The 16,931-nt window shown below is 39.2% G+C and overlaps 2 protein-coding genes across 7 annotated transcripts in view; one reads left to right on the forward strand and one right to left on the reverse strand.

The window, feature by feature from the left end:
• The first annotated feature begins 5,442 nt into the window (after window positions 1-5,442).
• Window positions 5,443-12,032, forward strand: SPMIP3 (sperm microtubule inner protein 3). Its single transcript, XM_066617646.1, has 4 exons — window positions 5,443-5,510; window positions 7,092-7,184; window positions 9,660-9,835; window positions 11,920-12,032. Exons 1-4 carry the CDS (start codon window positions 5,443-5,445, stop codon window positions 12,030-12,032), a joined length of 450 nt encoding a protein of 149 aa, XP_066473743.1.
• ADSS2 (adenylosuccinate synthase 2) overlaps window positions 9,330-16,931 on the reverse strand; it is a 63,897-nt gene continuing 56,295 nt past the window's right edge. For all 6 annotated transcript variants that reach the window (XM_066617628.1, XM_066617611.1, XM_066617595.1 and 3 more), the window contains one exon: window positions 9,330-16,082. In XM_066617628.1, the coding sequence (XP_066473725.1) occupies window positions 16,030-16,082 (53 nt within the window). In that variant the 3' untranslated portion in view covers window positions 9,330-16,029. The remainder of the gene's footprint in view (window positions 16,083-16,931) is intronic.

Raw genomic sequence — 16,931 nt, forward strand, 5'->3', positions numbered from 1 at the left:
CTGACCAAGGGAATTTTGGTTTAGGTCTACATATTTCCACTTCTAACATGTTATTTTAAGTGACTCACAGTAAAGAGCAAAGTTTGTTTTTGGAGCTGTGATACTGCGGAGCCGGTAAGATGTTCATTTATACACCTCGTGGAATGAAGAAAATATTCCTTAAGAAAATTACTGATCTCCTTTGTCTAGACATACTCTTAAATAAATTAAAGAACTTTGGTACTTAATGTAAGGGGATGGAACAAATACTAGAGTTCAAATCTACAAACAAGTCCTTCCAAGCTGGAAATTTTTCCTTATTCTTCCTTGTGCACTCTCTACTTCCTAAGTGGTGAAAAATGCACTCAATGGATTGACAAACAAAAGAAAATATTTCTTTACTCAGTGAGCAATTAAGCTGTGGAACTGCTTGCCACAGGATGTGGTGATGTCACCAGGCCTAAATACCTTTAAAATGGATGTGGATTGACCTCTCTGGGAACAACTGCATAATGTCATGTATCTGAAACTAAGCATTTTCCCCTATTTTCTATTTGTTCTTATTGAAACTATTGGGATTCAGTAGTGAATTCTGCAACTACACATAACACTGGAAATAGAGGAGGGGACCTCAAACAGTAGCTAAAAAGGTAAAAGGAAGAAAGGAGACCGGAAGCCAGCTCAAGATCTCATAACAAAACTTTAGTTGTCATCTTCTTTTTTTTACTGCACTAGCTTAATATAGGAACTTTCTTGATACTGCTTTAATGATTGTAACATGCTAGCATGTAACATAACCAATTATTAGATTATCATTTGAAGAATGGAGCATTAGTCTCAGATTCTGCTGATGTACCGCAGATAGCACCCTATAAGTCGACCCCACAGATAAGTTGAGGGTAGGTTTTGAGCCAACAATCATGGAATTTTCTATGACTCTCAGATAAGTCAGGGGTTAAACTTAGGGGGGGTGTCTGACTATAGTTTTGTCTGATTTTACCACAGGCCAGATTCTGAAAAATAACCTACCACTAATTGTTACCTAAGAACTGTAGCCTCTAATTTATTAAAAACATAGCAAAAGATCATAAGATACATTTTGATTCTTTTTAAATTCTGGTCTTCACCACCTTTTTGTAAGCACTATCATAGTAAGTGCACTGTAAACAACATACCAGTAAAACAGTGGTTCCCAACCTGGGATTCATGTACTCCCAGGGACACTCAACAGGACCTTTAGGGGTACTTGAAAAAGAATGGCATAATGGCAGAAAAAGGCAGGTCCTGCTCCAGAATGCACGGCCTGGAAGGGAGGTAGCTAGTCGGCTGTGAAAGCCCCACCAATAGCTAGTTTTTGGTCATCAATTCATGTATGAACCAGTGATTGAAAACCAGCTCAGTAAAAAAGCTGAAACTAATATGGAAAGTGATCAATCACCCAGAATTTCTCAGCACACTTCTGGTGCAAAACAGTGCAAAGGCAGAGTCTTCTGTTCTTCAAACAGATGAAAAGAGAAAACAGTGATAAATACATGAAGTCTTAGCTTCCATAGAGAGGAGATGAGGGCTTGTATTATTAATTACAAACATTTTGCTAATATGAAGGGTACAATTTATGGAAAAGGGCTGCCAAGGGATATGCAAATGAAAAAGGCTGGGAATCACTGCAGGAGAACCATGAATCAAATCCACCTTTAAGGTGTCTGGTGTGTTAAACCAGAAGCTCTACATACAACATACAACCCACGACACATAACTGGGAGTGTGCAGTTCAATTCACAGCAGAGAGATGCAGCTGCATATATTTGCAACCCTTATTATTATTATTATTAACAGTATTTATTAACATATAATTTATTAATATATTATGCAACCCTTTTTACTCAGAAGTAGACCCACTGCTTTCCATGGGTGTTTTTCTTAAGTAAGCGTGCATTGAATTGTAGCCTGGGAATTGTTGCTTCAAATGGAAAGGGGATCCCATCCTGGTGTTGAAAAAAAAAGACCTCAACCAAATGCAAAACCTTTGCAAAAGGGAACAGAGGGGAATAAAAGGTTAACTTTGGCTGGAACATCCCAGGAAAGTAACTATAGCAACTAACCAGCTGCCTGCCTAAGCTTAGGGGAGAAACTGTTCAGAGTTGAAAGGCTCTGCCCTCTGGTTGACCCGGAGATAAGGTGAAGTGAGAATTGGAGCTCGATTACTTGGCAACCATTTCATGTACTATATATGAGTATCTAAGGTAAGTTGTAATATCCATACCCTGGTTTTGAATTCAAGCAAGCACTTTCAACTTACAATATGTGAATTGCAAGCACACCAAGTAGTTTTGCCTGTGCCCTTGTATAAAATAGCTATCACTCCAATAATATGAGTCACAACTGAGCCTGGAAATAAATGTAGTAAAAATAACTTCGATGTATGGAACTAATCCAGATATCCCAATGCATTCAAAGAACCAGAATATTATGGATATGCTGCTGAACAGAACTTAATAGGAACATAAAAATTTCTTAATAAATGAAAGGTAGGGACCGATAAGAAAAGATAGCAACTATTCAATGGAACAGTTCTGTAGCAATACATTGCCTATAACAAATATTGTTGGCAACCTTCAGTCTCGAAAGACTATGGTATCATGCTCTGAATGGTGGTTCTGGAACAGCATCTATTGTGGCTGAAAAGGCCAATTTGGGAGTGACAATCCCTTCCACACTGGGAGCAATTGCAGTCTGTCCCTGGTCTGTCTATGGGCCTTCCTTCTTTGCCTCTTTGCCTCAGTCTGTTGGCAAAGTGTCTCTTCAAACTGGGAAAGGCCATGTTGCACAGCCTGCCTCCCAGCAGAACGCTCAGAGGCCAAGGTTTCCCATCTGTTGAGGTTCATTCCTAAGGCTTTCAGATCCCTCTTGTACGTAGATATCCTTGTAGTGCAGCTGTGGTCAACCCGTAGGGCACTTTCCCTGCACAAGTTCTCCACAGAGGAGATCCTTTGGGATCCGACCATCGCCCATTCTCATGACATGACCAAGCCAACGCAGGTGTCTCTGTTTCATATACGTGTCTCAAAAATATACATACATACATGAGTTCTAATTCATTCACACTTCACTGCAGAAGCCCTACAACACTTGCACATCTACAGGGAAGCAATTAAAGGGATTTATGGAACCATCCCAGCACACACATTGGTGAACAACTGCAGGTCCCTTATAGCCCAATCTTAAGGTATCCCTGTGCTGACAGAACACATGTTCCACCAGCGCACACTGTTGTAATAGCACCAGAAAGTGCTCTGCAACAGCACTTCTAGCTGGCCCACCAGAGGGAAAGCCAAAGCCTGCCAGCGCTCCCAGGGGTGCTTGCTGGACTAGGTAAACCTGGCACAGGGGCAGAAGGGCAGATTAGACATGGGAGGGGGTGGGATTGGTGGTGCTGGCACACACTGTATCCTATCCTTCCCGGGCCCAATCCACCTGCATGGATCGACTCAGATTTTTGCCAGCAATATTGTTCGCGCAGGTCCAAGATGACCCATTGCAGCTGCTCGGGCTTACCCTGGGGCAAGGGGACAAATGTCCCCTTACCCAGAGAAGACCTCCAGCAGCTAAAATTCACCCATAGGATGCAGCAGACCCCATGCTAGCACTGCTGCATAGATGTATGGGAATTTAGGTAGAATTGGGAATTTAGTTAGGATTGTCGGCAGTGCACAAATGCCAGTGGGGGACATTTCGAGCACTTGTTCTAATTCACTAACTAGGTCAAGCAACTGTTACTGTGTACAACATATGCAGTACATGTGAATTATAATATACATGTGGATCATAGCCTAAGAAATTTGACACTATAAAGTGCCTGTACATTTTCTTGAGATGCCCAGTATATGGCAAGGCACTGATGATTCTCAAGCTCTTATAACAAAACCTCAGTACTATGATTTGTACACTTACAGGTGGGAAAGTAAAAAAGACACTCATGTTCGTTAATGCTCTGAACATCCAGGTACACCCACCACAATGTTATGGATACACTAGTTGCAAAGTTAGCCTTGACAAAAGCAAGCAACCATGCCCTCGAGTTTTTATAACATGCACTAGAAGCTTTGGGATAAAATCTGCAAAATCTAATGCATGTCATCTTTGGGCACAAATCTTTCTATATAGTTATTATCAAGTGTAATTTGCATAGCATAACATGTACTTGTACAACACTGAAAGCCAATGTATAGAAGTGATCACACTAAAAGATAATCTAGATGTGAATCAATGAGAAATCTTGTAAAATTAACAGCAAAATGGTAAAACCAAAATATGAAATGTTAACTTGTGTCACGAAGGGGAAGAGGAGGGGGGGTGAAAACTCTGATGGCATTACTGACAATTATGAAAACAGTTGAGTATAACTGGCTGACAAGAATAAGAAAATGTTGGTAAAATATAACAGCAGGTCTCAACAGCTCATACTGTGTGTATACATTTGACTGGAGTTGTCACGCTGAAATGCCACCTTGCCATGCTTTCCAAGGTTGACTAAAATTAACCGAACTCGAAAATATTTTTTAGAATATGGCACTCCACACAACAGTTCAGATGGCATATTGGTATGTTCTTTCTACAACTAAAGTAAGTTTGGGACAAAAAGACAGCATCCAGTATGGAAGAGCAATCCAGCGTCAATTCTTGTTTAGAGACAGCACAGGAAGGGCAAAGAGCTAATATTTTCAACAGCTCAGCCTCTGACTCATCACACAGCAAGGTTTAAATGTTTGCCCGCACAGAGGTTGCCATGGAGTGGCCAAAACATAATTCACTAAATATGGTTACCAGACAGGCATAATCTATAATATTTTCCAAATGCTAGTGAGTCAACATTTGCACAAACAAGCCAGCCATGACTCATTCTTTCAAGTGCAAGCTTATTACTGGCAATATTAAAATATAAGTAACAGTAGTTCGGCTATAAGAAACATTTAACAAAGCAGCCAGGCATATCTGGAAAACCTAAGTGATGTGATCCAAAGAGCTGCTGAAACTCACACAAAACATTTGAGGCAGACCTATAATTTCTCTCCCCCCCCCCCCACAAGCAGCAGACAACCAAACCAAGACAGTAATTCTGAAATTCTCATTTTGAAAAGAGCCTTATGTGGCAGGAGCTAGTACATGAGACAAATAAAGTTCCCTTTGAGACCACTTAACAAATCGCATTTTCTGTCATCTAGGATTCTTCTAGGCCCCTGTACAAAACACAGTATCTGCACAAAAAAGGACTTCCAATAAGAATTCCGTTTCACCTTGTTCTTCTTTTAAGAGTTCATTTCCTATATTTTCATCTTGAATAGTTTGCTCAACCCAAATATACCCTCAAACAGAAGGGTAGTAAATGTCCCCTTGTAAATGTGATTCTATGAGCAAATATTGAATTAGTAACAGGAAGTACAACTTTCTTTTCCAGGAGTACTAATGGCAGGAGACGCTGTAGCAATAAGATTACGGCAGTTTATAGATAGAGAACCCAACATCCCTCCAGGGTAAAGTATTTAAGTAAAACAAACACACTTTAAGAAATGGTTCAAGACATCAGAATGATTTTCTGGTAGTCAATTGATCAAGGTAAAAAGTACTACTTTGCTCATGTTGTTCATGAGAGTGCATTTTCATGACACTTTTGAGGAAGCTGCAACTGTCTTATACAATTCAAAGTGCTGTTAACATTCTAATGAATGCAAAGCCAGAGAATAATAAATAAGTTGTGTCTAGAGATACTAATTGTCAGTGTAAATCTGAAGGAATTTTAGAATGCAATTTTGCTGAGAACAATGATACTCACTCCTGAACAAACATGTTTAGGGTCTGACTGTTAGAAAATGTTTTTGAAAATGCCTTTTCTGTTGCATTCTGGTTGTTTGGATTTAATGCTATCACTGCAAATGTGAAAATGTATATTTTGTACATTTATGATACAGGAAGAGCAGATGCATTCATAGTACGACAACAGTTGGTTATTGTACTTGTCCATACAATGTACAACTAGTATTTATAGTTTATGCATCTACTCTCAATCCTTCTTACTGAGGTTTGGCATTTTGATTGTCATCACAATGGTTTACAATGAATCCAGATACACTCCTAATTGCTTTGAACTAAACCAGATTAGAGGTGGAATAAGGAGACATTTGTGTACAAGAATCACAATTCACATAATCCAGACCTGACCCTTAAATTCTAATTAGTTATATATCCAGTAAGTAGTCATATCTATAAATGTTCATGAATACTAAAACCATTCCTAATTAAGCTATTGCAAGACCTTCATTCATTCATATAAATTAATCTTTAATATATTCATTTGTGTAAACTTATGTAAATTTATTCAAATTTTAAATGTAAATTAATTCTTTCTTTCCCTGGCCCCTGACACAGTGTCAGAGAGATGATGTGGCCCTCCTGCCAAAAGCTTTGGACACCCCTGGGCTAGTGGAATGTTCTTTTCCCTCTCACATAACACCAGAACCAGGAGACAGCCACTAAAATTGAGTGTCAGGCGAGTTAGAACAGACAAAAAACCAGCTTGTCATTTATTTGTGGAACTTCTTGCCACAGGATATGTGATGACATCTGGTCTAGATCCCTTTAAAAGGGGATTGGACAGATTTATAGAGGAAAAGTCCATCACAGGATACAAGCCATGATGGTTATATGTTACCTCCTGATTCTAGAAGTAGGATCTCTCAGAGTACCAGATGAGAGTACAGGATACAGTATCTTGCTTAGTGTGCTCTGAGGCATCTGGTAGGCCACTGTGAGCTACAGGAAGCTGGACTAGATGGGCCTTTGACCTGATCCAAAAGACATCTTCTTATTCCCACTTTCTTTTTCCACAGAACTTTAGCAATAGTCCTTTCAGGTATTTTAAAACCAACTGTGTTAATTCAAGAAGAGGTTGATATACTGTATTTGGTTTATATCATGTCCTGGGTGTTTTAACTGCATGCATTTTAAATAGTACACTTGGAACGAAATATTTGGTATGTTTGCTATTAAATTTAATCAATTTAATCAATTAATCAAAGATGAATACACAAATTTATTTCTGACCATTTCTTTATCAGAATTATTCATCATCAGGGAAAGGATGTCCTTGGTTACTTTCCAGGGCAACTTGCTCGGGTTCATATTAAATATCCTCCTGAAGCCAAGCCAAGGTAAGAGACTATTTCTAAACCTCCTCACCCCATGGAAGTTGTGATTAAGACAAATGGTTAGCAATAAGCACATACCTAGAGTGTTCTGCATATGGTCCTCTTGAGTCTTAATCTAGGAAAGCCCTCTAGCTTCGGATGCAGGTGGAGAGAGAATTGCCCGGTTCCCTACCTGCGTGACGTTCTGCACAGCTATTGGTGGTGGGAGGGGGCAAACCTTGGGCGCAGTGTTTAAAGGTTACTATCCAGGCTTCCCCAGGCCTCTGTTACTCAGCAGCAATGGAACCCATCCATCCACCCACTCTTCAAGCACAGTCAGAAGTCTAGCTGGTTGCCTTTTGGGGCCAGATAGGAATTTTTTTGCTTTTCCCCTGACTGGCCATGGGGTGAAGTTTTTTTCGCCTACCCCTGACTGTCCCCTTGGGTTTCTTGTGGGTATTTTAGCCAGGTTGGCCATATCTGGCAGGATAGTGTGGGAATGGGAGGAGAAATAGGGAACCAGTGTCTACCTTTAGACAAGCAACAGGCCGGGTTAAGGCCAGTGCTGAGCCCCGAGGCTACCCGGATCGGGGTCAGCCTGGCTTGACTCCGGAATGGAATTGGAATGCTCACCTTCATGGTTCCCCGGCTCAAGGTGGGCAGAACAATTCAGCTGCCTTGACCCCCATTTCCAGGGGTTGGTGATGAAGAACCTGGCGAGCTCAGGTTCTGAGCCAAGGTGGTTCGCCGAAGGGAGGGCTCTGACAGGAACCGTCTCCTCCTAGTTAGGTGCCCACACTAAAGAGGGGGTGAAGTATAGCCATGACCCGTTGCATTACACCAATCGCTGCGCAGCTTTGTAATTGAATAAATCATGGCCCTGTTTCAACCAAGTCTTTTGTGTCACACATGTTTGTAGGGGGATACCTGGGCAAACCTATGACAGGTAGGGTAAACAAAGCTTTCCCCCCCATTTGCTTAAACACCCATGTGTTTGACTCCAGAGTCAACGTTTATACAAAGCCTTGCTAGACTGTCACTATTACTTATTTATCAGATGGCTAGGCTGTGTTGTTAAAAACCTCATAAAAGGACTCCAGGATTATCTGAGGAGGTCTCATGTGTACACATTAGAATGTCAATGTAGGTACACTTGAAAAACCCAAGGCACAGAACTGTAATTAAAAAGTGTAACTATTATAAAGGAAATCTGACTTTATGTGGCATTTTACCTTAGAATTAAAAATGGCACAATAGTAATTAAAGACACAAACTTTTATGTAAAGACCTTCACTGCATGATCTAAAATGTCAAAGGCATGAGGGTTCTCAAAAAGTTTACATGGTTTCCTGAGGTCCACTCTTTCAAGCCAGTTCAAAGAAGTATTTTTCACACTTTAACTGGGTTGTTTGTAAATAGGCATCACAAAGAGACCCTTCTTTTGACCAAACACATTTCAGCTCCAGAACAAAACAAAGAGATAAGATTATCCATGCTAAGAAGCATTTCCAAAAGGAAGGAACTGTCTAAACTCTTCCCTCACGCTGAAATCTTATCCAATCAGGACAGGCAGAAAAGGGCTCTTTAGTCAATGAAGGAAAGGACTGAAAACTAGAGTCAGAGAAGATGTCACTCTGAAGTCTCCAATTCTCATACAAAGCATTAATGAAGTACAACAAAGTAGATGAACATGAAGTACTCAATTCTTTTAAGCACTCAAAGGAGTTAGCATCACTAAAATGTGGGGGCGAGGGAGATAGAGGCTTCTGCTATTGAGTGACAGATGCTGACCCACAAAGGAAAGTAGACTTGCACATATACAAGCTAGCTAACTGCTAACCATGGGTGGGGAGAGATTTGGGTCCTTAGAAGATAGGATGTCAGCCAAATTAAGTTGACCAAACTTTAGAAAAATCAAGCCAATTTCTGTCACACTATCATAAAAGAAAAATAAATCCTCACCTTGAGGAGATATGGATTAATGGTTGACATACGATTTTCAGAAAGAAAAGGTCTCTTGGCTTGAACACACACCACTACTGCAAGCCCTTAACTTATTAGTATATTATTTATTCACCTATTAGAAAACACTGTATAATAACGAAGACCATAATATACTTGATGTTTCCAATAATGATCCCTAATACAAACAAAAAGAAACTCAGTGGCTAATATTGAAAGTTATTTATTATATTGTACAGTAAACTTCCACAGTAGAATAAATCAATGCAGTTTACGCTGATTTAACTGCAAGGTGCACAGCCTCATTTGTACTGTTTTGAAAATCTGATAGGGCCAATAGTTTTATTCTGAGAGTCACACCATACACTGTCATGCTGCTAATACCTATTAGATTATAGCTGGATTATAACCGAATGCTCCATTTCAATAGGATATTAGGATAAGCATTTAGATACTTGACTATTCTTATGGGTAGCTCATGTTTTTTCCAAGCTGGATGTCAGCATGAGATTACTAAAACTATGCTTACCATTCCAGACCTTTTACAAAACTGCAGCCAGTTCCAGTAAAGCATGAAGTTGTACCTCAGCATGAATTTGACCATTTAGTTCTGAAGAGATATATCCAATACCAACAGACCAAGAAGAGAGCCCTTGATTGGTACACTCAAACCACGTACAGAGAAGCATTCACATTACCATTCTATAAGTCAGGTGGGTAAACTCCAGTAGCTGGCCAACATATATCTCACTGCAATCTGTATGTTTTGTAAGTAAAGTAAATCCTAGTCTTAGAGAAAAAACCTTGTGTGTTAATTTACATGTTCTGTTTTATCTACATTTTGCAATGAAGAATGGCCAACAGAAGTTTTGTAGAATATAGCTGACACAAAACATTGTGGTATCTTTGTTTAAAAAAAATAAGGCAGGAGGTGACCAGGAGGTTGGCATTTTTTGAAGAGGTTTTGCATTTCCCTGCATTCGACACACGGTAAACTTCCACCAAGAGCCAAATAAAACACAAGAATATACCCAGAAATTCAATACTATTTATATTAAACTAAATTCTAGTTTTAACTAGTCACTTAAAGGGTTATTTCTTAAAACCAGTTTTTACATTTTCAAGAGTATACAGGCAACTGAACTTAATATGCAAAATTTTCTTGAAGCCTGCAAGCTTGATAAATAAATTACAGCCATTAGCTGATGAATTCTACCAACAGATAATCCTTGCTCTGGTATTCTGGAACATAAGAACAGCCCCACTGGATCAGGCCATAAGCCCATCTAGTCCAGCTTCCTATATCTCACAGTGGCCCACCAAATGCCCCAGGGAGCATACCAGATAACAAGAGACCTCATCCTGCTGCCCTTCCTTGCATCTGGCATTCTGACATAGCCCATTTCTAAAATTAGGAGGTTGCACATACACATCATGGCTTGTAACCCATAATGGATTTTTCTTCCAGAAACTTGTCCAATCCCCTTTTAAAGGTGTCCAGGCCAGATGCCATGACCACATCCTGTGGCAAGGAGTTCCACAGACCAACCACACGCTGAGTAAATAAATATTTTCTTTTGTCTGACCGAACCCTCCCAACACTCAATTTTAGTGGATGTCCCCTGGTTCTGGTGTTATGTGAGAGTGTAAAGAGCATCTCTCTATCCACTCTGTCCTTCCCCTGCATAATTTTGTATGTCTCAATCATGTCCCCCCTCAGGTGCCTCTTTTCTAGGCTGAAGAGGCCCAAACACCGTAGCCCTTCCTCATAAGGAAGATGCCCCAGCCCAGTAATCATCTTAGTCGCTCTCTTTTGCACCTTAGGCGCCTGGAAGAAAGCCCTTTTGCCAGAAAACCATCAGCCACTGACTTAAAAAAATCCAAACCAACCCTCATCTTTTCTAATAGTATGTTCTGATCCTTAAAAATATATATGCCTGGATCTAAAGAAGCCTATGAGAAGTTGTGTGTGCTTAAGGAAGCTTTGGATTTGTACTTCTTCAACCACAATGGCCAAAACCATATATTACACCACTTTTCAAACTGAGGGAAGGAGGAAAATCATTTGTCATATGTTATGACACTGGGTGAGATGTGTGTGTCTATCACCAGTGGAGAAGTCAAATATTAAGCTTGCCTAAAATAGCTTTAGTAATCTGGCCTTTTTCAAAGCAAGATTTTCCCTGAAAAACAGGTGGAATGTTTGCAAAAATTCAGGCTAAAGAATAAGACACCGAACAGGATACAGGTACAAATAATACTTTTTCCAAAATTGGCACAATCTCTCTGCCCATTATATGCCCCTAGTAATCTCATGGCTATAACTAAAGTGGTGGACTGCTCCACTAAATTCATTTACCTGTGAAAATGCTCAAACGTTTCACCACCTCCAGATGAAGATGAAAGGATCTTAGCAGCCAAAGCTGTGCATCCTCATCTTCTAACGTTTTGCTAAGATACAATAATGACATCAGTTCAGATTAACCAATAGAGATATGAAACAAACCAATTCAGAATAGGGATAGGAATAGCATGAAGCAAAAGATGAACTAAAAACAAAAAACAAGCATAACCTCACCCTCCATTGCAGGACGTGATTTTTAAAATGCTGCAATTCATCCTGACTCTTAAAAAATCAGGAGAAAATACATCACTATTAAAAGCATTGTGATATATGTGCATGCATGCATATGTAGAAAAGTTACAAACTGCTACTCAGTATGAAGTTTTTAATTCATCCTTTTCTTGAATTTGGGCAAAAGAACCAATAATGTGTGCACATGTTTTTAAATTACAGGCAATGCAGAGGATAATTATCGTCCAAGAACTGTTTCAGAAACATTAGCTATCTGGAAGAGTACTCCTGCCATGAAGAAGACAGCAGTTAAACCTTCATATATGGGAGTTTGACTAATTCTGTCATCTGAGATTTTTTTAACCATCAGTATGAAAGAAGTTCTCAAGGCTGCTTCTGACAAGTACTAAAGACTACTGCTAACAGTGTACAGTTGCAATGGCAATTTTAAATACAGTTTGCATAGCTTTGAACCCTTTAGAAATTCCATTTAAGTCATGGAAAAATCTTTCAATGACAGATAATCAAAATGGGAAACTGACTACAGCAGAACAAGCATAATTAAGTACATAATTTATATGCAACCAGCAACAGCCACTAGGTTACTGCTACCCATGTGGGGATTGGTAGATCTGCCATATAACTTTGTGCAAAAATGCAAATAAAATATGTTGGTAGAATTATGACAAACACTCCAGATCAGAGACATAGAGGAAGGCAATTTGCAAGTTCAGTGTACTGAATAGTTTTGCACAAACAGAAGAATGTATTCCCAAATAGACACACATTCACAGGCACGCACTTTGTTATTACTGCAGTTCTCTGTTCTCATCTTCTACCTTTTTATTTCTCCCATTCACACAAGTGCTCCAGGACAGTTACTGGCATGAACAAGCCCAGACTGGCAATTTCACATCTGATTTTTAAAAATTCATCCTGCATAATATATATATGTGGTTGGGTTTCGATACAATGAGATTCCATAACCATAGTTAACCTACAGAGCAATTGCAACTTCCAGACATACAACAGCCAATCTGTGCTGTAGAGCTGCTTGCCTGCTTTTCTTTTGCATTTGCTAGGACTCAGCTTCTCTGTCTAAGGCGTAGCAACCTCTTGAAAATGAGCAATGGCCCGAACCCCAGTTTATTAAGGAATTGTGAATTCAGACATAATACAAAACTATTGGAGCTTCAAGTCATGGTTTGGTGGTTACAAGTAAATCAGTCTGTAGGCAAGCTTAGATTCAGAATTACTATAAAATAATATTTTACCTAAAGAAGTCATAGTTTTGCATTATGTCTAAAACCCAGATTACGTATGTGTACCTATATATGCATCCAAAAGGCTGGGTTGGAATTTGCATCAATAAAGTAATAAAACTAGAAAAAGTGCACTGCTAATTTAGCAAGCAATACTTGGGAAGCAAAGGTCTGAACCATCACACTATAAATTGGAAGAGAGTCACTGACTATGGTTAAATGTCACTAATGGGTGAGAAATACAATTTCTTCCTGCTTCTCGTTCCTTCCCCCAAATTAACAAACCCTTATCAAAGTCCCCTGCCCAAGTTGTGTTGCCTATTGGCAAACTGCTCCCATAGCAAGAGAAGGCAAGGGTGGCCAAGCTAGAATGCCCCCATCTTCACCAGGGAATATTTGTGACATCACCGGGCCAAACAAAACAAACTCAAGATACTTAATAGGGTTGGCACTTTTCTAAAGGTTGGTTCTTCTCATGAGCAAAAATTATCATTGCAAGTGCAAACTATAGATGCAACCCCAAATTATTGATTTTTTAACTTAATGCACAGGAGCACATTAGTGCATTCTCTCCAAGCTATGCCTGCTACCAAATAGGCCAACTTCAATCATGAATATTTACAAAGAAATTCAATAGGTAGAAAGAGTGGAGGAAAAAGGGGAACAGAAGTTACAGGAATACAGAACAGCATTTGCTCTGCGCATCCTATACAAATCCAGCTGACGGAATGCCTCAATATCAATCCATGAAGAAGATCAAGTTAAGTCAGAACCCAAATTCAAGGAAGGAATTAGGAAGCATCCCTAAAAGCTTTGTTCTGAAGAAAACACTACTATTCTACCTCTCAGTGCGTTAATTTGTTGTTTGGTCTTTGCTTTTTCTTGTTGTTTAAAAGAGGTTACATTATCCAGAAAAGAATTTTGGCAACACAGTGGACAGGTGGCTGAAAAACCATCAGGTCAGCATTGTGTACTGATAAAGTTGAACACACACACAAAAATGAGATAAAAATTTATATCATGTTTGGTGTAAGACCATCAGAATAAGAATGGTTGAGAAAAAGATATTCAGAGCACAGAACTATCATCCAAAAACAAATGAAACTGAAGACATTTTGGTATTCCACAAGTTTTGGTATTTACAATAAGGGCCAAGCGTGGAATTCTGAGGCACTTGAGGAAAAGGTAAGGGTCACATATTCATAGACCAGTTTCATATTTGGAAAAAGAATGGTACAAGAGCCTCTTTTCCACAATACTAGTAATTTTGCATTACATTTTGCCCTCTGTTAATAGCATTCAGAATATAAGGCCACATTATGGAATATATAATCTCTTCTTAACAATAAATACTAGCTACCATAATGTTGAAATGAGGGTGTCTTTGCAGGATTTGCACTCGAACGTGCCTGGAGCACAGTTGCAGCAAGAATGCAGTACAGGATGGACTAGCCAACATCTGTTCATTCATGCACCACTGACAAAATCTCTACAAAATACTGCCAACTTTCATAGAAAGTGAGTGTGGTGTTTTCACAGAAAAATTGTTTAAGACCCCCCAACATATGCTTCCCACCAAAAGAAACTTGTTAATGTTCTCTTGTTAAAGAATTCAGTCTCCCAGAATAAATTTATCAGAACTCAGGTCCACAACTACAGCTAAATGTATTTTCAGGATCACGATTTAATGTATTAAATTCATCAGAAGGACTGAAAAACTATATGAAATTCTTAGATGCTTAACACCCCATTATTAAACACTTGAAAAAGGAGAAATCAGATTTTTCCAGACATGAAAAATAGTCTCGGAATGGTTCTACTAGAACACTAAGCAACAGCTACTCCAACCTCTTTTTAAAAATGTCAAAGAAATGTAGGCCTGCATTTGAGCAATACGCACTATTTAGGTTCATCCTTCTAAAAACATCACTGAAGTGAAAAAAGGACAGAAATGAACAAAACTATGGAAGAACTTCTGTATGAGGGTGAAAATCACCATTTCTTCAGTTTATAATGACTGAGAAAAAAAATTGCAGGTTATAATTAAGGCATATGAAAAGGTCACAAATGATGTTGAGAAAGTTACTATAATGTAGTGGGGAATAAAGTTACTTATGCTTCTACAGTACCAAGAGTTGCAAGATAGTAATCAACCTAGCAGGCACACATCGTAATCAAAAGGGAGGGTTTTCCAAAATGCAAACATGAGCTGTATAACTTACTGCTTTGAGTTATTTGTCAATGACACATTCAGGTTGAAAAAAAAAAGTTACTGTGGTCCAGCATGTTCCTAGCCTGACTGCCAGAAGCAAATGTCTTCATAAAAAACAAACTATGCAACATTTATTCATCCTATTTCCTGGCATTCTTTAAATACCTGGCAATGAATGTATTTGACAATAGATTAATAAGCTGATGGATCATTGGACTGAAGAAAAGCACAAACACAGAAGTATAACAACAACAAAACAAAGAACTCCTTAAAATAGCAAGCATAACACACCTGCAATGTCTTGAGTAACGTCATTTATAAATTATGTTGCTGCACCTGTATGCATATTAGCACCCTTCTGAACCACCAGCTCATTATCATAGCAGTTTTAATAAAAAGTGTAACAAAAAATTAGAGTTTTCTTCATTATAAAATCACCCCTCGCTTTAATCACACAACAGCAGCCATACATGTAGCAACAGCTTCTGGAGTACAAATGAGGATGTAAAACTCTGTGCAAAACTGCATTATATTTTCAGCATCTAAAATTTCAGGAACACTACCAAAAACATAGAAACAAGAACAATTTGGGAAAAAAGTATCAGGATTTCTAGAAGAAAAATCTGGTGGCACCGTGACAAATGGTGGCAACAATGACAAATGTTCTGGAATTCGTAAAGTGGAAGGATACAGGATACTGATAAATGTCTTCATAGCAGTTAACTGTTTGTCCAAACCCTCTTTAGCTTTTACATACAAGGTCCATCTTTCCAAAAATCATTGCTTTGTGGGCTATGAATAATAGATATATAAGAATGAGTAGTCTCTTTGAGGAGTGTGCTTTCTTCCAAGATATCTTCAGAAGAGCTGGATCATCGACTCCCTGGATTTTCCTACACCGATCCACTTAACTGCACAAGAAAAAGTTTGCATTATGCTTTGATATTTCAAAGTATCCTTAAAATGATAAAGCAACTATTTCTCCAAAGACTTCCCTAATTAATAGGTTTTTCCAATAATCTTGGAACAACGCAAGACCAATTGAGTGCCCCTGCTCTTGAATACTGTATGGCTGTTTCCCAAGGCCAGTCACCCACTTCCACAAGCAGTTCTGTCAATATCATTCATTCTATTTTCACCCTGCTTTTCTCCCAGAAGTGCACCCAAGGCAGCTAACAACCAATTAAAATACGTAAACTATAAAATACATACTAAAAGCCAGCCAGTAGCAAGAAGTAGCATAAAAAACAATAACAAAACATTAAATAAACTACTAAAAAGCATGAGCCAATCTGCAGCCATCATACCCTAAGATCTTGCAGGGTGCCAAAGGCTTTTAGGAATAAAAATGTCTTCAGGCCTCGCCAGAGAAGTGTTGGGTCTACAGGAAAGTAGCTAATTTTGCCAATTCTTTGCAATATCTGTTTCCTGGAATCCCTCTGGATGCTGAAACCCGCAGATAATGAAATCTGTGGGTCACGGCACCCAGACCTCCAAACGCAACCAGAGTACAGCTCCAATCAAATCCAGATGCTGTTCTGAGGCCTGGGGAGGCCATGTGACCTCCCTGGGTCTCAGATTTTGGCAAAAACCAAAATCGCCCTTCAAACACTTTCAGGGAGCTTTCTGAGGTCTGCAGAGGCTGTCTGCAGCCTCTATGGCTCCTGAATGCAACTGGAACAACATTTGGGTCAAATCCACAGGTCCTAAATCCATGGATAAAAAGGACCCCCTGTATTTGCTATTAAATTAATCCCCTT

The sequence above is a fragment of the Tiliqua scincoides genome, chromosome 1 (assembly GCF_035046505.1).
Source record: "Tiliqua scincoides isolate rTilSci1 chromosome 1, rTilSci1.hap2, whole genome shotgun sequence".
Taxonomy (NCBI): domain Eukaryota; kingdom Metazoa; phylum Chordata; class Lepidosauria; order Squamata; family Scincidae; genus Tiliqua; species Tiliqua scincoides.